The 25,626-nt window shown below is 42.8% G+C and overlaps 1 protein-coding gene across 1 annotated transcript; it reads left to right on the top strand.

Annotated features, from left to right (window-relative positions):
- LOC308697765 (somatostatin receptor 3) lies at positions 1-25,626 on the top strand. The gene is made up of 2 exons (XM_081377299.1): positions 1-140; positions 23,285-25,626. The coding sequence occupies exon 2, from the start codon at positions 23,328-23,330 to the stop codon at positions 24,771-24,773; it is 1,446 nt and encodes a 481-aa protein (XP_081233425.1). The 5' UTR covers positions 1-140; positions 23,285-23,327; the 3' UTR covers positions 24,774-25,626.

Here is a 25,626-nt window from a genome sequence, read left to right as displayed (position 1 = left end):
CCGGAGTGCGCAACCAACAGCTCGTCCAGGAAAAACGATTTAACCTGTGAATTAAGTTGAAAAATATCTCCACGAAGAGTCTTCAGTTTGTCATATAACCAATTGTAAGGACCAAGTTGGCCGACAAATCTTGTTTTAAGGTAGGAAACTTTGCAAAGAGCAATTTTGGGGATTTGTTCTTAATTTTTGGTCGGTATATAAAGAGTTATGGGTTTTCATCCCATTTAAAATAATACTTTGTAATAAATATTAGGCTAATGTAGATAAGTGCTGTGTGATAGATTCTAGGCTACTTCAGGGCTCATTCGTGCTGCAGTAAACACCGTTGTTTTCCCAGTCAGTGTGAAAGGGATATTAGAAAGACAGGTGAAGCGCAGGTGCTATTTACAGTAATTACTTCGTGTTATTAGAGCGTTAATGTTACTTGGTAACATCTTAGCAAAGTCTACGATTCATATTGTAGCAACTGCCTTGTGGGCAATGATGATTATGGGCTATGCAAATACTTTGTAAATAATCATACTGTTTTTTAATGTGCAAGGGATTTCAGTGACATGATCATTGCTCCTTCATGATGTGAAAAACATGCTAATTCTTTATCCAGTTTTGCTTATTCAGATGTTTTCATGACCTATAAATTCGGTATGCAATTAGTAGTCTATTTAGAAACACATTAAATCATTTGTACCATTTTCACATCTCTCTCTCTCTTTCTCTCTCTCTCTCTCTCTCTCTCTCTCTCTCTCTCTATATATATATATATATATATATACTACGTTTTCTCAATAAGCGATTAGTACAAATCTGTTTACTATGTTCTATTCACTTTCTATGGAGTTATCAATATGTCTAAATACAGTTTTAATCCTTTATTTTTGTGATTTTTGACATTCTTGCAAAAGCATTAAATGAACAGCAAAATTAGAATAAAAAATAAAAAGAACAAGGTTGCAAATTTTGTGTAAATAAGCTTTCACTTAGTATCTGATTTAGCAACATTTGGTTTGTAGTAGCCTAATTGATAAACTTGTATTTGCTAATTGCTAAAAAATTGTTTCATTTTTTTTTCCCACTACAGTAATATGGTTTAGCTTGATGAGTGCAGACAATACAACAATTTGTGAAAAAATTAAGAAAAATATAATTTCATTTTCTCTTTACACTTCATTCTATTGAAAAAAAAAAAAAAACCATTGTCTTTGTGCCTTTAATGCTTAAAAAGTAATGTGACAACCATATTCGTGGAACCATATCCTTAAATTCCTATACATTTGGTCCCCCAATCCTGAATAAGAGAAGGTTAAGTCTTGCATTGAGCTGCATTACTAATACTAATAGAGTATCAGAAGCCGGACTCAAAAACCCACTGAGTAAAAGCAAAGTAAATTGCACCTTTTGCTCTAGGAGAAAATGCAACTCATGTTCACAGAAGAAGCCTGCTAAGAAAGGCAGGCATACAGTGAGCCAAGAGAACCAGTCTGTTCGATTCTCATTCAAGATGTGTCAGTTTTAACAGCCTACATAATGTAACTGGTGAACTAGCTGGCTCTGCTTACATGAAGCCATTTGAGAACATCTTGACCATGATCTTTCACAGACTGAAAATTCCAAATCTTAGCATTGCAAATGTTTATTGCTACTTAAATGAATGTGTAATTTTTATAGTCTTCTGTCTATTAGTTAGTTGTGGATAAGGATGTCATGTTGTGGTTTTGCCTGGCTGCCAAGCGGGTATATATCCGTAGTCTGTCTTCTACATGAATAAAACAGAGAGAGACTGACTGAAAAAAAATAATAATAATAATAATGGGGGGAGAGAGAGACAGAGTGAGAGTGGAAGGGCGGGAGTGATAAATATGTGCCCCCGTCCACTACCTAATTATATATAACAGCTCCTAGTCCTGTTCCCCTTTAGCTGACAGCCTGTCTCTTTAAATCAAATGTTCTCCGGGGATACCTGTTCATTCCACAAGTCTGTGGAGCATACGTTTTTGACATGTTTCTATAATACCAGGAGATTTGCACATTCTTGCACTGTTATATGTTGCATGGTCTGATGTAATCCATTGTGATCCGCTGACTCTCACAAACATGTCTGGGTGCATCGAGTGTGTTAGTGTGTTCTGTTATATTTTTACCCACAGAACATGTCAGCGCCTCTGTCAGTAGCCTTTCAACTTTTCTCAGTGAGAGTGTTACTGTGTGAGTAACAGTAGGGCTGCATTGTCTCATCACATGCTTCTCTCCATCCTAACACTGCTCCAACTGTTCCACCCACATGCAGCACACACTACCATCTATCATATCAAGTTAATTCAGCACACTAAACATCTACCACTTATTTTTTTGCTGGCAGAGATTTTTTTAAAGATGTGCTTCCAAAGTGTGAAAAGCAGGGCTTTCAATTTAACATGTTAATTTAGCTAGTAATCAGTTATACTTTAAAAACTGCATAGAAACATTAATGATGCTCCCTGACCCGTAATGAGGGATTTTCCTACCATCATAGCAATCTAAACTTACTATAGGCCAGGGACAGGCTTATGTTCATTGATATGGAAATAAAACAAATAATATATTGACCTGTAAAGCTACTGTTTGTAATGCCTATTCAATGCTTTAATCTGGCAATATAATGTAAATTTTTTATCTTATATATAAATATTAAAATAAATGTATATTATAAATTAAATTAACTCAGTTAAAGATTTTAATTGATTGCCAGCCCTAGCAAAGAGTTACATACAGTACATTCAGATCAGTGATGCATGGATCAAATGGCTGCTGTCATATATGATGAATTTCTCTTTCTTTTTGTCTCTCTGTCTCTTTTTCGTTCTCTAGCGTACTGGTATGCAACCTTAATCTCCTATTTTCTGACAGTGGGCAAAGTTCATCATTCCTTTTGAATTGTGAGAGGCTGATTAAATGCAGGGCTGATATTCAAAGATTTACTTATACTTCTATGAGGTAAAAATAACGCAAGGACATCAGCTCTTGACGTTAAAAGAGAACCCAGGTGATTGAATGTCTTTCTATGTCTTCAAGGCTAAGATTGTTTCAGATAGGTTCAAGATATCTGATGCTATCAAGGGTGGAACTAATCAGATCAGCTTAGGGTGCCAAAGTAAGCAGGTGGATTTGATCTGGTGATATGGAGTAATTTTTGTTTGAGGAGGTCTGTGTGACTTTTGCAGTCTTTAGTGTTTTAAGTCTGCAGCATTTCAGGGGAGATAAGTGTGTTGTTTGTTGGTGCTACTGAGCTCTGTGTGTGGAGATTGCAAATCTTTGAGAGACAAGTTTAGAAACAGTCTGGCAGGCGTGAACAGTGAATGTGTGGCCCATAAGATCTAACTGAACCAGCCTACAGGGAGTGAAATAATCTCTCTTAGGACTGCTAACAATCAGTTACCACAGCTTTGGGGTAGGAATTAAAAATATCTAGTTCAGACATGATACTCTAGAGGGCACAGGCTGATAGGTCCTTTAAATTCAATCTGCAAGCAATCACATCATTACTACATGGCACAAGCTGATTGGCCTCTTCTGATCTTGCAGCCAATGAGATTGCGTGCTCAACATTTAAATAGTCTTTGAGCAACGTAAACACAAATTAATAATGAAATTAAAAGAACCATCTGATCATCCTCCACAACGTGGTTGCTATTGACATCTCATAGTGTCTGTAAACTCTTGCGTTACCAAGTCAACGAATTACACATTTGTATTTCATTCCAAAGAGATTCGTAATCGGCCCCAAAGTGGAAACTTAAACCATATGCATACCGGAAGGGCCAGATTAGCACGGAATGGAATGGTTAAGCAAACAGAATTGTTTGGCCTGATGGTGGAAAAGCTGCTATAGTTCCTCAGAAACCCCCCAGCTAGATCTGCTAAGGGATTTATGTATGTCTATTTATGCAGCAGCAACAGCATTTCTTACTTGCTCGCGACAGCATGTCTGTGTATATGTTAGCAGTAGCAAGTCCATACTTGCTCTCCAGCAGCAGCAGTCATCAACTGCAGCAGCAGCGTAGTAAATCTAGTCCACCAAAACCAAATACATTAACATCACAATATTCGGTAACACCTTACAATAAGGTTCATTAGTTAACATTAGTTAATGTATTAACTAAAATAAACGAACAATGAACAAAACTTTTGTAACAGTATTTATTAATCTTTGTTAGTTAATACAAATACAATTGTTCATTGTTTGTTCATTTTAGTTCACAGTGCATTAACTAATGTTAACAAATAAAACCTTTGGCTTTAATAATGTATTAGTAAATGTTGAAATCAATATTAACTAAGATTAATAAATGTTGATGAAGTATTGTTCATTCTTAGTTCATGTTAATTAATGTAGTTAACTAATGCTAATTATTGAACCTTATTAGTGTTACCCAATATTTAATAACATGCTAATTGTTTATTTGCTAGTAATTACTCTGTTTGAGTCTTTATAAAATAGTCTAATTTTAAAATCCATTTCTAGACAATTCAAATAACTGGACAAATCCTAGAAATCCATTGTCCAAAAACTATAGTAACACTGCATGGTGTTTTCACTAAAAGGGTTAGTAGCAGACGGTCGGTTTAGCCAGTCTGTCTGCTTCCTGACCTGAGCCCCAATTCATGTTTGAGCTCTAAGACTATGTGCCATAATTACTAGAGAGAAGAGCAGCACCATCCCAGGAGGGATGAATACCATCTCTTTTCAACAGGTCAGGTCTGCCCCAAAAACTTTTCCAATTGTCTATGAACCCTATCTTATTTTGTGGACACCACTTAAACAGCCAGCCATTGAGTGAGGACAGTCTACTAAGTATCTCCTCACTTCGGCGAACAGGAAGGGGGTCTGAGCAACGATTAGTAGCGATGTCAGATTAATGTGATAGGCAATATTAGTCAATATCTAATATATGTTGATGAGTAGGTTATATTTAGCAATATAAACAACAAGGAATGATAGTAAAAATAGAGATTCAAAACAGAAAGCTATATGGAGCTTACAGACGCAAACCAGCAGCAAAGGAAGACAGTCTCTAGTTGAGTAAAGTCGAGTCTAGTCTAGTAAGGTGAGTAAATGATGACAGAATTAGAATTTTTGGGTAAACATTTCTTTTAAGGACATACTGGATCATGAATTTATTAACAATTCAAGGCCTCCTGGCTAGATAGTTCCCAGATGGAAGGCTCCTGCTGCTCATCAGCACAAACACAGACTTTAGCTGTAAATGTGCTGCAGCCCTTCAACAAGTGTTATGTGATCTGCTTTAATATGAATAAAATCATGCCTGTGGTGATGACACACACAGTGTAGATTTGCATGCATCTGTGCAATAACAATGCCAGAACCCAGTTACACTGAGTATTTTAACATATCATGTCATCAGCAGTCTAAATAGTATTAGAATGGTCTCTTTGAGTGTGCAATTTTTTTTAATAAGTAATGCACACAAGACGGAATGAAAACACTAATTACCTATGTATTGTCCCTTGACACAGAGAAAAGAAACAGAGAGCGCATGGTCTAACATTTAACACAAGTAAAATCATCCTCCTCATCTTAGGTTTATAATTATGACCGTCGCTAGCGTAGCTAGCGAAAGCGGTCATATAGGGATTGTCAAAGTTTTTTTTTTTTTTTTTTCCCGTCACCTTACTGAATTTTTCGTCAACGATACCAGGGACACCGAAACACCGGGGAACATGAAATTTGGTGGGCATGTAGCCCCACTAGACTTCTAAGGAAAAATTTCGTTTGGTCCCCGGGGGCCACTCCCCCCCCGCGCTGGGCCCCCCCAAACCCCAAAAAATGCAGTTTTTCCTAAATAACTACCTGAACCGTGGCATAGAGGATGAAGAAATTTTTATGGTATGTTGGTCTACTAGACTTTTACGGAAAAATTTCATTTGGTCCCCGGGGGCCACTTCCCCCCCCGCGCTGGGGCCCCTGTAAATTTTTCGTCAACGATACCAGGGACACCGAAGCACCGGGGAACATGAAATTTGGTGGGCATGTAGCCCCACTAGACTTCTAAGGAAAAATTTCGTTTGGTCCCCGGGGGCCACTCCCCCCCCGCGCTGGGCCCCCCCAAACCCAAAAAAATGCAGTTTTTCCTAAATAACTACCTGAACCGTGGCACAGAGGATGAAGAAATTTTTATGGTATGTTGGTCTACTAGACTTTTACGGAAAAATTTCGTTTGGTCCCCGGGGGTCACTTCCCCCCCCGCGCTGGGGCCCCCGTAAATTTTTCGTCAACGATACCAGGGACACCGAAGCACCGGGGAACATGAAATTTGGTGGGCATGTAGCCCCACTAGACTTCTAAGGAAAAATTTCATTTGGACCCCGGGGGCCACCCCCCCCCCCCCCGCGCTGGGCCCCCCCAAACCCCAAAAAATGCAGTTTTTCCTAAATAACTACCTGAACCCGTGGCACCGAGGATGAAGAAATTTTTATGGTATGTTGGTCTACTAGACTTTTACGGAAAAATTTCGGTTGGTCCCCGGGGGCCACTTCCCCCCCCCCGCGCTGGGGCCCCCGTAAATTTTTCGTCAACGATACCAGGGACACCGAAGCACCGGGGAACATGAAATTTGGTGGGCATTTAGCCCCACTAGACTTCTAAGGAAAAATTTCGTTTGGTCCCCGGGGGCCACTCCCCCCCCGGGCTGGGCCCCCCCAAACCCAAAAAAATGCAGTTTTTCCTAAATAACTACCTGAACCGTGGCACCGAGGATGAAGAAATTTTTATGGTATGTTGGTCTACTAGACTTTTAGGGAAAAATTTCGTTTGGTCCCCGGGGGCCACTCCCCCCCCCCCCCCCGCGCTGGGGCCCCCGTAAATTTTTTGTCAACGATACCAGGGACACTGAAGCACCGGGGAACATGAAATTTGGTGGGCATGTAGCCCCACTAGACTTCTAAGGAAAAATTTCGTTTGGTCCCCGGGGGCCACTCCCCCCCCGCGCTGGGCCCCCCCAAACCCAAAAAAATGCAGTTTTTCCTAAATAACTACCTGAACCGTGGCACCGAGGATGAAGAAATTTTTATGGTATGTTGGTCTACTAGACTTTTACGGAAAAATTTCGTTTGGTCCCCGGGGGCCACTTCCCCCCCTGAGCTGGGGCCCCCGTAAATTTTTCGTCAACGATACCAGGGACACCGAAGCACCGGGGAACATGAAATTTGGTGGGCATGTAGCCCCACTAGACTTCTACGGAAAAATTTCGTTTGGTCCCCGGGGGCCACTCCCCCCCCCGCGCTGGGCCCCCCCAAACCCAAAAAAATGCAGTTTTTCCTAAATAACTACCTGAACCGTGGCAACGAGGATGAAGAAATTTTTATGGTATGTTGCTCTTAAGGGCCCACATCAACCTAGCCCTTAATCACTCATTTGTGATTTGCGCCCCTCCCATAAAAAATGAAAATGCAATATTATTCTGCTTTAATCGCCCCTATCTTCAGTGGAGATGTTCAGAACTGCACCATATTTCATGTGTATGATTAACTTGACATCCTCTGGGGGTATCCTCTGCTAAGTTTTGTAGAATTTCATCCATGGGGGGGTATAAAATAAATTCATTTATGTGCACATTTAGTGACTGTACACTCATCGGCCTGTAGATGGTGCTGTTGAGCGAAGGGTTGCTGGTTTAGGATGATACTGTCACACACACACATGCAGGAATACAAAGAAACGCAAGCATGCACACACACTGACATCCACACGCACAGACACACACCCATACACACACATACAAATCCACATGCACAGACACACACACACAAACACACACGCGCACACATGTACGCACACATGCATACACGCACAGACACACACACACACACACACACACACACACACACACAGACACACACATACACAAACACACACACACACACATACACACACACACACACACACACACACACACACACACACACACACAGACAGACATGCACATACTATTACTTTTTTTAGGTATATACATAAACACGCAATACAGCCAAATTACTCCACGTCATTTATTTTTGTGGAAAGCCAGTGCAGGCCTGAGCGGCGGTCATATTTTGTACCGCAATGCGGTACATCTAGTTGCAGTTCTAAGGCTCAAACATCTTAACATGTTTCATCTATGAGACGAATGTGTACAACTAAATACTCTTATGTGATTGAATCTGGGAAACTTCACCAGAGAGCAGATTTACGGCTGATATGCGCTGCAAGGGCCAGTGATCTGATTAGCTGATGGGAACATATGGAGATTGAGAAGAATATTTCAAACAGAACATATTGCACAGGGACACAAAGGTGACACCACATAGCAGATGTTTATAAAACATTCATAGGCGATCTTTAGTAATATTTATTAGACTCTTTTCAGCAGTCCTGTTTTTCACTGTAGAGATACACTGTAACATGGACACCTTAAAATAAAGTGTAAGAGGGTTTTTTTAAATTAACGTTTTAGACATTGCATTAGCTTATTTCCTCAATTGGTGTTGCATGCATAAGACATAGCCTAGTCTCCAACAATTAAATAAATAATTACATTTTGTTCAAATAAAATGACAGGTGTTTCCACTTTATTTTGTAACATGGAAGCTATTTTTTGTGAATGTGTGAGACTTCCGATTCATTAGCTGCTACAGGTAAATAAATAAGAATAACAAAGTGCAGTAAACAATTTTGCTACTGTAAATTTTCTTTACTGTAAATTCCTCTCTCATGCTGAGATCACCTGAAATTCACCCAAAAATCTATATGGTTTAATGTGAACAATTATCATACAACACTATACATGTTTGGTATCATTTGGAATGTCTCAGTGCGACTGGTACAAAGTACCAAGAAGTTTCTGTCTCGGTCTGAGTATTTAAAGAAATGCAACAACAGGCTCAGGGTATTTGTAATGAGATCGGCCCATAAATCATTGTATCATCATGTATCATGTATTTCAAATCATGTATTTCTTGAGTCAGGTACATCTTTTTCTCTTTATCTCTGAGCATTTGTTATTGTATTGATTATCTTTGAACGGATTATGAAGTTGGCATGATACATTTACCTGACATAATAAATTGTTACATTTGATTTTATTCTGATTTGCTCTGAAATTATTAACTTCAGTAGATTACGTTGTATCCAATGTTACTGCAAATATGCGTCAGATTAGTAACGGACTAACATCCAGTTTTGAGTGGAGCATAGGGCACACCAACTGCGATTTTAGAGTTCCGGCTAATATTTGGCACTAATTTAAGTGTACTTGGTTTTGTAAAGACTAAAAGGGAATTTCCGTTTAGGACAGTAAACTGCTCATTGACCAACCTAAATAGGGTGAGTCTTACCTCTGTTTAATGTAATGTTACTTCAGTCAAGTGTACGTGGGAAACCATGGCATGACCAATCCAAAGCTATCAGAGAAGTATATTGGTCGGCTTATATCTGTAGTAGTGCTCATGACCTCTGTCTAAAGAAAACGTTACTTTAATTCAGGTGTATACAAACCAAGGGAGGCTATACAAAAATATCTTAGATTAAGTAACATGAATGTGACCATCTAAGGTATTAGCCAATTACCTCTATTTAGTGGCCCGAAGCTGGTGAGTTTGTGATTGTGGGCCCGCATAATATATTGCCGGCTGGTGCAAGGACCCATGTGCGACTGAATGAATGATTAATAAGAGTAAAGAGTTAAATTGAACAATCAAATGTATTGCTAAACTATTACATAAATGACCAATAACAAATCGGCATTCCAACCTAAATTCAAGTTCATGATAAAATGAAGTCAGATAAAAGCTTAATTAGAATCAAATTACTTTACCACGCGGAAAAGACAGTAACACACAGAGACCTTCACCCGCTTATCGGAAACTGTCATTGGACCGATTGGGCAGGCCTTACACTATAAACAAGTGGTATGCATGTTAAAAGTAATTATAAAAAATACATTTAAAAAGAAGGTGGATAGAAAAAAAACCCAGTGTGCTGTAATTTTGCACATTCCAGTGTTGATCAATGCAATATTGTTGTAAAGTTTATGCAGAACGTGACAAAACAACATCAAAATAACTATCAAACCTATTTCAAACTTAATAGAAGCTCATTTGTATCCTACAATATGAGAGTTAGTCTCTCACTGTCTGTATAATGCATGTGCATCTGTTTGGGAATTGGAGATTTCACCTCTAGGAAAAATGCAAATGGAAATATTTGTAAATATTTTAATTGTCACATTGTGCATGTATGCACAACTAGGAAACAAATGGTAACTGATCATGTTTACATGGATTCAGCAAGTTTCCACGCCAAAGTTTCTGTTATCAGATCAGTAGTTTATGTATTTATTTATTTATTCTGTATGACTAAACAATATCACTTCTTTACAACAACATACTGGCCCTATCTCAAATGCATCCCTTGTAGTCCTCCTCTGAGAGACACTTTGTTGAGCTAATGCCGGAGAGTCTGGAGTCCATAACAGGCCAGGGTCAGCAAAAGTACAGCTTGCTTATGAATCATAACCTGACAAATGGTACACCCTGGTGTTGTGAACTTCACAGACCACCACAACATGCAACATGCAAAGGCCACATCAAGTTATTTACATGATAAAGATTTAGTTGAAGTGAGTCTCTAGTTGAATTGTACTTCTAGGCAGTAATGATTGTCATAATATCCATATCATATCACATTCACTACATACATTTATGTCCTAAACAATAAACAAAATAATAAAGGACATCATTTGAGACACAGATAATTTTGTGGTTGATTTAATATGTCCATGCAGTTATTTTGTTGTTGATGTTAATTAGGCTGTTATGGTCGTAAAACATTAGTTCTGCTTTTCAGCTGATAAATTCCTGCTAAGTAATTCATTTGAAATCAATTCAGACCCGCATAAATGAGTCATATCTGTTGTTCTCTGTCTAGGTTAATTTATATCCATTTTATTTGGGCAATCAAATCCTCACAAATGTCAGCAATGAACTATAAAAATTATAATTCCCAAAACAGAGGTTATGTAATTCTGCACCATTTTTTGCTGAGTTACGTTGACTGCAATTGTAATCTTGTGTATGCTTGCGTTAAGTTGCTTAGAGCATATTTAATCGTTAAAGTGATTGTCTGAACTGAAAAATGGTGACAGAAAAGTTCACAACAAATGAGAGAGAGAGAGAGAGAGAGAGAGAGAGAGAGAGAGAGAGAGAGAGATACTTTCAGTGCAAATACTGGCAAAACTGACATCAAAGATGGCCAACTTATACCTTTTTATAAAATCAGAGGGCAAAAAAAAAAAAAAAACTAATAGACAGTGATTGGATTTTCTCACATGGAGCATGTTGTTATCAAATACAATGGAGCACACGGTGTCCATTTGAAGTCTAATAAAGAAGTCTTATAAACGCTGAAAAAGATCAAAAGTCATTCAGAACATGGAGGCTGCACGGTTATGAAATTAATATTCTTCCCCATGTAATTGCAAATGTTAATTTCAATATTTGCAATTAAATATTTATTGTAGGTGGTAATGGCATTTTTTTACGATTCTATCCCATTATAATCAGTAAAGCTGCAAGTTTCATGTGACCGTTTGAGACCACAGTACATGCACCACGTTCTGCAGTCTTAGGAACACTTGCAGTTTCATTGGGTATTACATCATCTGCTTTGCAAGCTAGCGGCACATGTAACATGGATCAAATCAAATTACTACCAATGCTTTTCACTTCGTTTGTACGCCGTTGTTAGACCCGCTGTCTTTCATCTCAACCCCCCTTAAAATCTGCAATTAACTCAGCTGTCAGCACTCTTGAAATCTGTGATTAGATGATCTCTCTACACCTTTGCTAAAAACAGCAGCTGCAGTAAAACTGTCTAGGTTATTTCACTCTGAATCAAAGACTTAAAGGTCATTAGAATAATTTTTAAGTTCATTACATGATGTATTCTCCTGCTCTAATCAGTGGAATAATCATTTCTGGGCTCCTCATGTCAGCTGATGTTCAGCTCTAAATTTATGGAAAGTAAAACTTTAATCATGCATCTATGGATCAGACTGCTTAAAACACACTTATTATAATCAGTTGTCATTACTGATAGGCTTAAAGTTTCGATTAATTGGCTATCAAATTCATACATACAACGCAGATGTCTGTGATTGGTAGTAAACACGCTGTAAATAAAACATTTTGGAATTGTCACGGTTCACGGATTCATTGACTCTCCCTCGCTATGTGTGTGAGTGTTGAATGAATGGGCGCGGCTCATCAGATGGCTCGTTATCCACTGATGAGCCGATCAGCGCCAGCTGTTCTGAATGAGGATGTCCTATATATTGTTTGCTCACTCGTCTTGTCTTTGTCAGATGGTTGTGGAGGTTCTCCTGGGTCTGAGCGATTGTTTCTCCTGTTCCTGTTCTGTTTCCATGACGCTTCATTGAGGATCTTCGTCTCTACGTTGGATCTGCAGTCCGCCCACTGAGTCCCTGCGTTGCCGAGCCTGCCCGAGTTGCCAGAGGATATTCTACCACTCCGACCCTGAGTTTCCCTGAGGACCTTCTTTATTCTTCTCCGTGTTCACTTGAGATTATCTGCTATTTTCACTCTGAGTCATCCATGTGGATGCTGCCTGTCGAATTGAGTCTCTTGTCTTCTCTTTTTGACTTTAATAAATACTTATTCACTCGCATCTGAATCCTTGACTATTTTCCAGCCTGCCATGACAGAACCATCTGACCGCCTTCTCATGGATTCAGCGAGTGCTCCCGATTTTGAGCAGATGTTCGCCGGAAACCACGCACGGATGGATCGCCAGGACGAGCAGATCGGAGCTTCGGGGCGGGCGATACAGGCTTTGGTACGCAGGTGTCCGAGCTCACCTCTCAATTCCAACGCCTGAGAGTTCCCACTGCGCCAGCACCGCCCCCGCCTGTTCCCCAAGGGAATTTCCATCAGCCAGAGCCGCGCACCCTCGCACCAGAACCGCGTATTCCAGCACCAGAGAGGTATTCGGGCGAACCTAATCTTTGCAGAACGTTTCTAACCAAGTGCTCTATTTATTTCTCGCTTCAACCTGTGACATTTGCTTCTGAGGATTCGAAAGTAGCCCTGGTGATGACACTACTTTCTGGTCGCGCGGCTCAGTGGGGAACGGCGGTGTGGCAGAACAAACATCCGTGCTGCTCCTCGTTCCAGGCACTCGAGCTAGAGATGACACGGGTATTCGACCGCGCCGTCGCTGGACGCGAGGCGGCCCGCCAGCTCGCCGACCTTCGCCAGGACCAACAGTCTGTCTCTGACTATTCCATAGAGTTCCGGACATTGGCGGCCGAGTGCAAATGGAACGAGGAGGCGCAGTGGGACATGTTCCTGCATGGGTTGGCTGACCGCGTTCAGAGGGAGATTTATACTTTGGAGCTGCCCAAGACACTGGATGGACTGATCGAGCTAGCATTACGGGTCGATGCACGTCTTCAACAGAGAGAGAGCCGACCGTACCGGATGCCTGCGGCCGATTTCACCATGAGTTCCAGTGGCCGGAGTATGAACGCGGTCAGCCCCTCTAACGATCCTGAACCCATGCAGGTAGGTCGAGCTCGGCTTTCCCGGGAGGAGAGAGAACACCGCCGCTCGAGGGGTCTATGTCTCTACTGCGGGGAGCCTGGACATTTCATCAACACCTGTCCTTTAAAAGGCCAAGCCCGGCGGTAGGAGGGCGGCTACTGTCGGGCGGGCTCTCCTTGATCGGACCCTCGAGCGCCACTCTCCTTCCGGTTAGACTCCAGTGGGCGGAACACTCCTTCTGCTGCCAAGCGTTGGTGGATTCGGGAGCGGAGGGAAACCTTATGGACTTCTCTTTGGCACGTAAACTTCACCTTCCCATCACTGCTTTAGAGAACACTATCACCATCAACGCACTCAATGGGCAAGAACTTCCGGGCATCACTCACTCCACTGGACTTATCACACTGATCACCTCGGGGAATCACACTGAAAGGACTTCACTCTACCTCACACAGTCACCCCACGCGCCTATTGTCCTGGGTCACCCGTGGTTGGTGAAGCACGGACCCAGGATAGAGTGGGGTCAAGATTCTGTCTCAGCTTGGAGTGATAACTGTTATGCCTCATGTCTTTCGTCTGCCGTTCCGTCTGTTTCTCGTTCTGTGTTGCAGGAGGAGTCGGTGAATCTGTCTAACGTGCCACCGGAGTACCGCGACCTGAAGGAGGTGTTCAGTAAGTCTCGGGCTGCTTCTCTCCCTCCTCATCGTCCCTATGACTGTGCAATAGATTTACTGCCAGGTACGTCTCCGCCTAAGGGCAAGTTATATTCGCTTTCTGCTCCAGAAAGGGAGGCTATGGAGAAATATATTTCTGATTCTCTGGCTACTGGGTTCATCCGCCCTTCCTCTTCTCCAGCGGGGGCGGGATTCTTTTTTGTGGGGAAGAAGGATGGTTCTCTACGACCTTGTATTGATTACCGGGGGTTGAATAACATCACGGTAAAGAATACTTATCCTTTGCCGTTGATGTCTTCAGCTTTCGAGAGGTTGCAGGGAGCATCAATCTTCACAAAATTGGATTTACGTAATGCATATCATTTGGTTCGCATCAGGAAGGGGGATGAATGGAAGACCGCGTTCAATACCCCCAGGGGGCACTTTGAATATTTGGTTATGCCGTTCGGGCTTTCCAACTCCCCAGCGGTCTTCCAGGCACTCGTCAATGATGTGTTGAGAGACATGGTAGACCAGTTCATATATGTTTACCTGGATGACATATTGATTTTTTCTTCGTCTCTCCAGGAGCACGTTCAACACGTCAGACGAGTGCTTCAGAGGTTGCTAGAGAATGGGCTTTTTGTCAAGGCGGAGAAATGCGCTTTTCATGCACAGTCTGTTCCTTTCCTAGGGTACATCATTTCGTCTGAGGGAGTACGCATGGATCCTGAGAAGGTTAAGGCTGTGGTAGAGTGGCCAAGTCCAGATTCCCGTAAGGCCCTACAGAGGTTTCTGGGGTTCGCCAACTTCTATCGGCGTTTTATTCGCAACTTCAGCCAACTAGCCGCACCTCTGACCGCCTTGACCTCCCCCAGAACTGCGTTCAGGTGGTCAGACACAGCTGAGGCTGTGTTTGCCAAACTGAAAGGCTGCTTTGTTTCAGCTCCCATCTTGATAGCCCCTGATTCTTCACGTCAGTTTGTGGTGGAGGTCGACGCATCAGAGGTGGGGGTAGGAGCAGTGCTTTCCCAGCGTTCTCTCTCGGACGACAAGATGCATCCCTGCGCGTTTTTGTCTCGTCGTTTATCTCCGGCCGAACGTAACTATGACATTGGTAACAGAGAATTGTTGGCAGTTAAGTTAGCGTTGGAAGAATGGCGTCATTGGTTAGAAGGGTCTGGGGTACCTTTTATCGTCTGGACCGATCATAAGAACCTGGAATATATCAGAACCGCTAAAAGATTGAACTCCAGGCAGGCTCGGTGGGCACTTTTTTTCGGACGTTTTGACTTTTCTCTCTCGTACCGCCCGGGTTCCAAAAACATCAAACCCGATTCTTTGTCGCGTATTTTTGACCGTTCCGAACGCCCGTCTACTCCCGAGTGCATTTTACCCGAGACCCTATTTGTCTCCACACTCACATGGGAGATCGAGTCGAAGGTCAAGACGGCCTTAGAAGGGGTAACGCCTCCGCCCGGTTGCCCACCGAATCGTTTATTTGTGCCGGAGGGATTACGGTCAGACGTTATTCAGTGGGGGCATTGTTCCAACGTAGCTTGCCATCCAGGGGTAAATCGCACCAGTTTTATGGTCAAGCAACGATTCTGGTGGCCACTTATGGCACGCGACATTCACAGTTTTGTTTTGGCTTGCTCTGTCTGTGCCACTGGTAAGACTTCCAATCGACCCCCAGATGGGTTACTCCAACCGCTGCCTGTCCCTTCGAGACCCTGGTCCCACATTGCGCTAGATTTTATCACCGCCCTCCCACCCTCTCAAGGGTACACGGTAGTTTTGACCGTGGTGGACCGATTCTCGAAGGCGGCTCACTTTATTCCCTTGCCCAAATTACCCTCAGCCAAGGAGACAGCGGTGACCGTTGTAGATCACGTCTTTCGCATACATGGCCTCCCGATAGACGTGGTTTCCGACCGAGGACCCCAATTTGTGTCCAAATTTTGGCGAGAGTTTTGTAGATTACTGGGAGCGACCGTTAGTCTGTCCTCAGGGTTTCACCCCCAGAGCAATGGCCAGACCGAGAGAGCCAACCAGGATTTGGAGAGAGTGTTGCGTTGTTTGGCTGCCAGGAATCCTTCCTCCTGGAGCCAACATATCTCTATGGTGGAGTACGCCCACAATGCATTACCAGTGTCATCCACGGGCCTATCTCCGTTTGAATGTAGTTTAGGTTACCAGCCACCTATTTTTCCCAGTCTGGAATCCGAAGTCGCGGTCCCCTCCGCTCACGCATTCGTCCAGAGGTGTCACCGCACATGGACCAGAGCCCGTGAGACTCTACTCCAAGTGGGGGCGCGCACCAAGGCTAAGGCCGATCGCCACCGGTCGAGGCCACCCGTATACGTCGCTGGTCAAAAAGTGTGGCTTTCTACTAAAAACATTCCTCTCCGTTCCGTCTCTAATAAGTTAGCTCCTAAATTCATTGGCCCGTTCACTATCACCAAAATTATTAGTCCGGTGACAGTCCGCCTCAACCTTCCTCTTGCGTACAAGAGAATTCATCCCGCCTTTCATGTCTCCAAAATTAAACCCGTCTTTCGATCGCATCTTAATCCGCCTGCTCCGGTTCCCCCCCCGCCGCGACTCGTTGATGGGGAGCCTACTTATTCGGTTAACCGGATCCTGGACTCGAGACGGAGGGGACGCGGATTCCAGTACTTGGTGGACTGGGAAGGTTACGGTCCGGAGGAGAGAAGTTGGGTTCCTGCCAGGGACATTCTGGATCACTCCCTTATCGATGATTACAATCGACAGGTAAGGGGGCCTGGGAACGCCAGGCGGCGTTCCTAGGAGGAGGGGTACTGTCACGGTTCACGGATTCATTGACTCTCCCTCGCTATGTGTGTGAGTGTTGAATGAATGGGCGCGGCTCATCAGATGGCTCGTTATCCACTGATGAGCCGATCAGCGCCAGCTGTTCTGAATGAGGATGTCCTATATATTGTTTGCTCACTCGTCTTGTCTTTGTCAGATGGTTGTGGAGGTTCTCCTGGGTCTGAGCGATTGTTTCTCCTGTTCCTGTTCTGTTTCCATGACGCTTCATTGAGGATCTTCGTCTCTACGTTGGATCTGCAGTCCGCCCACTGAGTCCCTGCGTTGCCGAGCCTGCCCGAGTTGCCAGAGGATATTCTACCACTCCGACCCTGAGTTTCCCTGAGGACCTTCTTTATTCTTCTCCGTGTTCACTTGAGATTATCTGCTATTTTCACTCTGAGTCATCCATGTGGATGCTGCCTGTCGAATTGAGTCTCTTGTCTTCTCTTTTTGACTTTAATAAATACTTATTCACTCGCATCTGAATCCTTGACTATTTTCCAGCCTGCCATGACAGGAATAATTGGAGTAGATGTAAATGGAATGCTGTAATTGACAATGCAATTAGTTAATTGTGAAATTTATATTAACAGCCCTACTAGTGCATTGAGTCAAGCATCTCTCGAAACAAATTCAACAAAAAGACAAGATAAGATTGTATCTTTCACTAATTGGAGTTTTTTTTTCTGCTGGTGGTGGGGGATTGGGTAGTATACGAATGTCATTGTTCTTAGCAATTGTCTCAGGAGAAAATGCCAAATGATCAGATGAATGCCATATGACCACTGAATCATCCGAATGAATGGCTCCTATGAGGCAGTGGGTGCGAGAAGACAGATTAAAAGTGAGCATTTGTTTAAACAATACTGACCTCTCTGAGCAGAGCAGGTCTCTGTCTATAAAGCAATGAGATGGAGGGAGAGGAGAAAAGGACAGGGAGATGGGCAGTGTTGAATGATGAATTATGCATTGCTCTCATTGTCCATAACCTTTCAGAAAAGTATCCTCCCTAAGTTAGAATTTTTTATATATATATATTTAGCTCATGTTAAAGGTTGGGTAAGTGATATTTCAAAAACGCTGTTGAACATTGTTGATATTTGAAATTAACCCAAACAAACACACCCCTCTTCATTGCTCCGCCTCCAAAACTCACCATCCAATCCTAACCGCCCTGCACCGAGTCGATCTCGAACCCGATCGGCAGCACGCGAGGCGAGTGCACTAACAATGACGCTAAAAAACACCACATTCCCTAGCAGTCATCAGCATGACTCTCACTAGCTGGCCTCCGTTACGCACGCAATCCAAGAGCAACAAGCGCAACAAAATAATGCTTCTCGAAAAATAAAGTGCAGACGATGAACGAATGACAAGGAACCACAAAAAAGGTATGTACAGTACACAATAGTAATTACAAACAAGAGTCTGTTATTAGTTGCCAACAGCACAGCAGCTCCAGGCAAACAATGACACTCAAACCCAGTGTTACTCACGTGTGGAGCGAAATCAAAGCAACATCCGTGTCTGTTTTCAGGCCTTCCCGCTTAGCTCTCTCAGCGCTGGAAAGCTTTTAAAATATTTACACAGGTCCTAAAGCTCTTACCCAGTCATAACCCTTCATTTTCCGGTGATTTCTTCTGAGCTTTTCTCTTTTGTATTGTGTCTCATCTCTATTTCTGCAGTCTTTCTTCAAATCTCCCTCTTGCACGTTCTCTCTCCTCCACCGTCATACGCCCCAATGCTGATTGGCTGCACACGTTGTTTGTTGTTTGTTTGAGTAATTCCACCTTCAAGTAATAGCCTACTAAAAAGAACTCTGACTTCTGAGTCTGATGGGTTGTCACACTCCATTTCAACAATATAGTTAAAATCATGTAAATAGGCAATAAATGGTGGACATCTAAGCTTAAACAAAATGTTTCTTTGCTTTGCTTCAAAATCAGCCTGTGGTGCAATGTCATTATAAATCTTTTTTTTTTTTTCTGCCTTCATGTCTAATTCATCCATGTAACTTTAAAAGACTCAATTAACTTTAAAATACTGCAAAAAGCGCTGCTTGCACACTTCGTCTTAATTAAATCAATCATTTGATCATCTGAGAAGTGTTTTAAGCAAAACTGGAGCCAGAAAATGTTTTTGATGGTTTGGGTAGCTATTTAATCATGAAGGTTACGCGCGTGAAGCCGTGTGAATGTCAGGGACTTAAAAGATCACAGCCTTTCTTCTCTTGCTTTTATCTCTTTTCACTTATTCTCTTTTGACTTGCACTTATTCTTTTCTACATGGCACTGAATACTACTTTTATCTGTTTTGGGGGACAACTCTTTGTAACTCTTTATAAATATTTTCATAATGAATTAGCTTTCATTATAATGTAACGTCATTAGAAGACTTAATTCTGAAATGTTTCAAAATATTATCTTCTGTTTTCAATAGCAGGGAGATTCAAAGAATGAAGCACAGTAATTGTCAATGCATATTTTAGACATTTCTAAATTCTAAAAACAAAAATTAGCTTAATAATTAAAAAATGTGGTCTGATATACAGTGAGATCTTGCTGGTATGTGTCTCCCATTTTATGTATAAACTTAACTTATGGCAGCCTATATTACTTTAAACCTCAATATAGAGCATGATGATGGCAGTTCTTCTCGGCATGTTTTCCCCTGTCTCTCTGTATGAGTGCTGCAGTGGTCCAGAGTCAATTTATCTTCCATATATTCTCTGCTTCTAGTTGTAATTGGGATGGTGAGAGAGAGATTAAATAGAAATGGAGAGAGGCAGGAGTGAATATCTGTCACGACAAGGTTGAATGCAAAAAGGTACAAGGACTCAAGTGCAGAAATAATTAATATTTATTACAAAAGAAACACTAAACACAAAACAAAACCCACGAGGGGGGAAAACATAACTTAAAAAAAACAAAACCAAAACAGAACATAAACTTTCAAGAGGATCATGGGGAAACAGGAACATAAGACAACATACTGACACAGACTGCAAACAAGAGGGGACTTATAAGGGGAAACTAATCAGGTGGATGAACTCAAACTATAATCAGATAACAAGGGGGAGGTATCAGACAATGACACGAGCACATGGCCCAACATAACAAAACACCCATGTGTAGCACAAGACAGGACAGGCATGTGACATTACCCCCCTCCCTACGGAGCGGCTACCAGACGCTCCATAAGACCAGGGCGGGAATGTCAGTCCATCTAACGGCCAGGGTCGGAGAGGAGACTCTCCCTCGGGCGGCCAGGGCGGAACGGCCAGACGCCACCGGCTCAGCAACAGACGCCACCGGCTCAAGAACAGACGCCACCGGCTCAGCAACAGACGCCACCGGCTCAAGAACAGACGCCACCGGCTCAAGAACAGACGCCACCGGCTCAAGAACAGACGCCACCGGCTCGGAGGCGGCCATCTTGTCTGAAGACACAGGTTCGGCGGCGGTCATCCTCTCCAAAGACACAGGCTCGGCCGACATGACGTGAACAGGCTCGGCGGCGGCCATCTTGTCCGAAGACACAGGCTCGGCAGGCGTGACGTGAACAGGCTCGGCGGCGGCCATCTTGTTGGAAGACACAGGCTCGGCAAGCGTGACGTGAACACTCTCGGCGGCGGCCATCTTGTTGGAAGACACAGGCTCGGCAAGCGTGACGTGAACAGGCTCGGCAGCGGCCAACTTGTCGGAAGACACAGGCTCGGCAGGCGTGACGTGAACAGGCTCGGATGGCGGCCATCTTGTCCGAAGACACAGGCTCGGCAGCGGCCATCTTGTCCGAAGACACAGGCTCGGCAGGCGTGACCACCGGAACTGGGACCACCGGAACTGTCACGAAGGAGGTTTTCCTTCTCCGTCTCGGGACCACCGGAACTGGGTCCACCTCAGAGTAGGTGGCAGATGGGACGGAGCATCTCTTCCTCCTCGCTCTCCCCGAAGGGGTCATCGGAGGACTGGGGACTTGGGAGTTTGTGAGGTAAATGGGAGGTGGGCCAAGAGGCGGAAGACCACCCTCCCATCCGTGATGGTAAACATACCCCACAAACTGCCAGAATGACAATATCCCCAGCATTCCCATCTCCCAGGCAGGCACAGGCATATTAAGGCTGGTGTTAAAAATGTCCTTGAGTGCTGCGTCGCTGATGTTAAGCCCCTCCGCTACAACCACAAACTGGTGAGCAAACTCCTTTACGCTGGCCTTCCCTTGTTGAAGCGAAAGGAGTTTGCTGCGAGGATCCACTCGTTGAGCGGAGGGGTAGGGAGATGGGAAAAGGAAGATGCCCATCTCTTCTGCTGAGTCCTTAATTGGTCGGTACGTTCTGTCACGGCAAGGTTGAGTGCAAAAAGGTATGAGGACTCAAGTGCAGAAATAATTAATATTTATTACAAAAGAAACACTAAACAAAACCCACAAGGGGGAAAACATAACTTAATAAATACAAAACCAAAACAGAACATAAACTTTCAAGAGGATCACGGGGAAACAGGAACATAAGACAACGTACCGCAAACAAGAGGAGACTTATAAGGGGAAACTAATCAGGACGGAACAGGTGGATGAACTCAAACAATAATCAGATAACAAGGGGGAGGGATCAGACAATGACACGGGCACATGGCGCAACATAACAAAACACCCATGTGTAGCACAAGACAGGACAGGCATGTGACAATATCTAACATAACTGGCTTTTCTATTTCAAACAAAGAGGCGTGGAACTGCATCACCTGATCCAACTTAATCTTATCTCTTACTGTTAAAGACTATACAGTATGATATGGGCAAATAAAAATAAAAAATAAATAAAAAATAATTTACTCAACCTTATCCTGTTCCAAACCTGTATGTATTTCTTTCTTGAGTGAATGATAAGAGAATTTTAATTTTTGATGAAACTAGCCTTTAAAGAAAACCAAGGACAGTATAAATCCTAAGAATAAGCATGCACCACATGCATTGACCAACTGTGAATGGGCTTCTAATCATCTGCTCAGTCAGTTCTGAGTCCCAGTGGGCATGATTGTTAATAAAATGTCAATTATTAGCCGTGCGCCACATGTGGGAGTGCAGTGTTTGAATTGTCTGAAGAGTGAATGTACACCAAGACAAGCCAAACACAAATATCCCTGCAGAGTCAGTCTCATTGCCATCACTGCAACTGTTTCCTGTCTGGCATGAAGTGCATATCACACCCTTTATTCATTCATTCATTCTATTTTAATAATGTTGTTTCAAATTACTATTCCCAGCAGAGCAAACCTTGCTTCTGTTCCATCATGCTTTGCTTTAGAATTTAATAGTCACTGTTTGTTTTTCCATATTTCAAGTCTATGCAGTGCTAATGTTTTGTGATGCTTCCATTTTAACGGTTCAGCAAGGTACTGCTGAGGCAGACTTTTCTCTACTGAGCATCACACATACACTGGATAATTGGCATGCCTGATTGCCTAAGGGACAAAAATAACAGCATCCAAAACCCTGTGAGGCATGTGAGTGTTTTTACGATGAAATGTCCTCTGCAATCCCTTTTCATGTATTTTGACCGGTGTTTAGTCCAGTATTCTCAACCAGGGCACCTCTGGAAAGTAACTTAAAAGGTATAGTCTAAAACCTGGAATTATATGGTAATATATAATTACATTCCCATGATCATTACATACAATAATATTTAATTATAGTAATAATAATAATAATAATAATAAAATATATTTTTTATGTAATATATCTGATTTAATTCAAATTAAAAAAAAAAATATTTCACACGCTCTCATTTTTTTTCCACACTGCAGCACAGAGGTCTGTGAAGAAACCTTAAAAGCTTTATAAACGGCATACATTCACCTCTGACACATCGGTAACTATTAATACACAGGCTGCTTTTTTTTTTTTTACAAAAGTTTAAATCTCAAAACAGATTTCATGTTTAAATTAAATTTCAAAAGGCATCATTGTCGTGTTTGGCATCAAGTAAATGTGGTCCTTTGAATATTGTCTTGGGTCTTGAGGTCAGAAATGTTGAGAACCACTGATCTAGGATTGTATTTTTTCACTTAGTAAGCTATATTCAGATTTGCAAATACAGTGTGAAACAAACTTGCTAACAATGGTGCTTTTGTCTGTAGATTATGCATTTATTGAATGTGAGAATGCATTGAGAGAGAAATGATAGTTTGTGGTTGTTCTCTGTGCAGGACAATGGCCCCCAGCTGAAGGCAGTGACGGCAAGAGGGTAAGATGGAGCTGACCTCAACAGACGCCTCTGCTGCGCTGGGCTTATGGGGCAACAGCTCCATTCCTGGTTTCCTCTTTAACGAGAGCGTTCTCAATGACACCTGTTTCTTCAATTCTTCAAACTGCACCAATGAGACAGATCCGGAGAACCGAGCAGGAACAAGCATGGCAGGAGTCCTCATCCCTCTCATTTACATAATCGTCTGCGTCGTCGGCCTGGGAGGAAACTCTCTGGTCATTCACATCGTCCTGCACTACTCCAAGACGGAGTCGGTGACCAACATCTACATCCTGAATCTAGCTATAGCTGATGAGCTCTTCATGCTGGGCCTTCCATTCCTCGCCGTGCAGAATGCCATGCACTCGTGGCCCTTTGGCTCATTCACGTGCAGGTTGGTCATGACCGTCGACGGCATTAACCAGTTTACCAGCATTTTCTGCCTTACTGTAATGAGCATCGACCGCTACCTGGCCGTGGTTCATCCTATTCGGTCCTCTAAATGGAGGCGACCGCAGGTGGCCAAGGCTGTGAATGGAACAATCTGGGCTGTCTCCTTTTTGGTGGTCTTGCCTGTGGTGATTTTTGCAAACGTGCAACGGGAAGGAGGAATCTGCAATATCATATGGCCAGAGCCAGCCAACATCTGGGGAGCAGCGTTTATCATTTACACCTCCACAGTAGGCTTTTTCTTTCCCTTGCTAGTCATCTGCATGTGCTATCTCCTCATTGTGATCAAGATCCGCAGCTCGGGAAAGAAGGTTCATGCCACGTCGACCAAACGCCGCAAGTCGGAGCGAAAGGTCACACGAATGGTGGTGATAGTGGTGGCTGTGTTTGTTTTTTGCTGGATGCCGTTTTACGCCCTCAACATCATAAACCTGGTGGAATCGCTCCGTGACGAGCCGCAGGGACTGCATCTATTTGTAGTGGTACTTTCTTATGCTAACAGCTGCGCCAACCCTATAGTTTATGGTTTCCTTTCGGACAACTTCAAGCGGGGTTTCCGGAAGGCCCTATGCCGCTCATCTCGAAGGGTCGAGAACCACGAGCCCACCGAGCAGCAGCAGCAGCGTCGGGAGGAACGAAGAAGAGTGCTGATGCCCAGGGAAAGCCTAAGAAGAGCAGTGAAAGATGAAGAGGATGAGGAGGAAAAAGAGGACAGGGAGGAAGTGACGGAGATGACGGAAATTTGCAGGATTACTCAGAATGGAAACGGAAGCGGACACCCTGAAAGTACCCGAGCCCTATTCTTAGAGCGACCCTCGGGTACTGGGGTTTCTGAGACGTGTTCGCCAGACAGGAGAGGCACGGGTGGGGATGCTGTTGGTAAAGGACCGGGATTTGGGCTTGCTGCAACTTTGCTGAATGGGGCCAAAAATGGGAATGTGAAAACACTGCCAGAGGAACCGGTGGAAAAGAACGCCTCTCTGGAGATCAGCTACTTGTAAACTTGTGATTGGTGTCAGCTGGAAAAATTGTATTATTGTACCTGCCTCCCTGAGATCTGTTCAGTTTGTAGCTACTTTCTTTCCTGGAGTCTATCAATTTGTTTACTAAAGTTTACTATGAAGTTTCCTTCTAGTAATTAGACTTAATGATATGGAAGTGTACAACTTTGAAACATCACAATGGATTTTACAATGGGTTTTCACAGCATTCCATGGTATCAGAACCTATATGAGACCAGCACCACAATATGTGAAACATCTATGTGCCTTTTTCTAAATTTATTTAAGAGATTTGATCAATGCAATGAATCCATGGCTACGACTGGGCACTAGATCAGTAAGTACATTTACATGGACTTTTGCTTGATTATAACTGTGCATGTAAGTGTACTTAGTGAGACTTGTAGCATATTAATATGTGATAAAATAATGGAGATGATTTTGTAAATCTAAACAGGTCAGTAATTATATACCATACAAATTCCTACATAATTTCTGTAAATATATTTTAAATGTTTTTTTTTTTTTGTCTTACTTGTAAAAGTAGTGTACACTAACTGAAATCTGCTGCAAACAGGTTCTCAAATTCAATTCAATTGCATTGTTATATTATACAGTTTTGTGCTGTCTGTCAGTTGCGTTCTTGTTTATTGGCATTTTTTTAAATATTACACAAATATTCAACATCATCTGCCCTAAAACTGAATGTTCATTATCCAGATTATCATTTATGATATATTATTATACTGTTAATGCACCACTGTTGGACTTTTTAACCAATGATAAATTCCCTACCAACCACCCAAAAGACAAACATACACACAGGTACTGAGCATAAAGGGTTAGTTCACCC

Source organism: Scardinius erythrophthalmus (genome assembly GCF_964197995.2).
Source record: "Scardinius erythrophthalmus genome assembly, chromosome: 1".
In the NCBI taxonomy this organism is placed as follows: Eukaryota; Metazoa; Chordata; class Actinopteri; order Cypriniformes; family Leuciscidae; genus Scardinius; species Scardinius erythrophthalmus.
This window is presented reverse-complemented; position numbering and strand designations above follow the sequence as displayed.

What these genes read in the sequence shown, in the direction of transcription:
- LOC308697765 (XM_081377299.1), top strand. Translation starts at nt 23,328, where the DNA reads ATGGAGCTGACCTCAACAGACGCCTCTGCTGCGCTGGGCTTATGGGGC.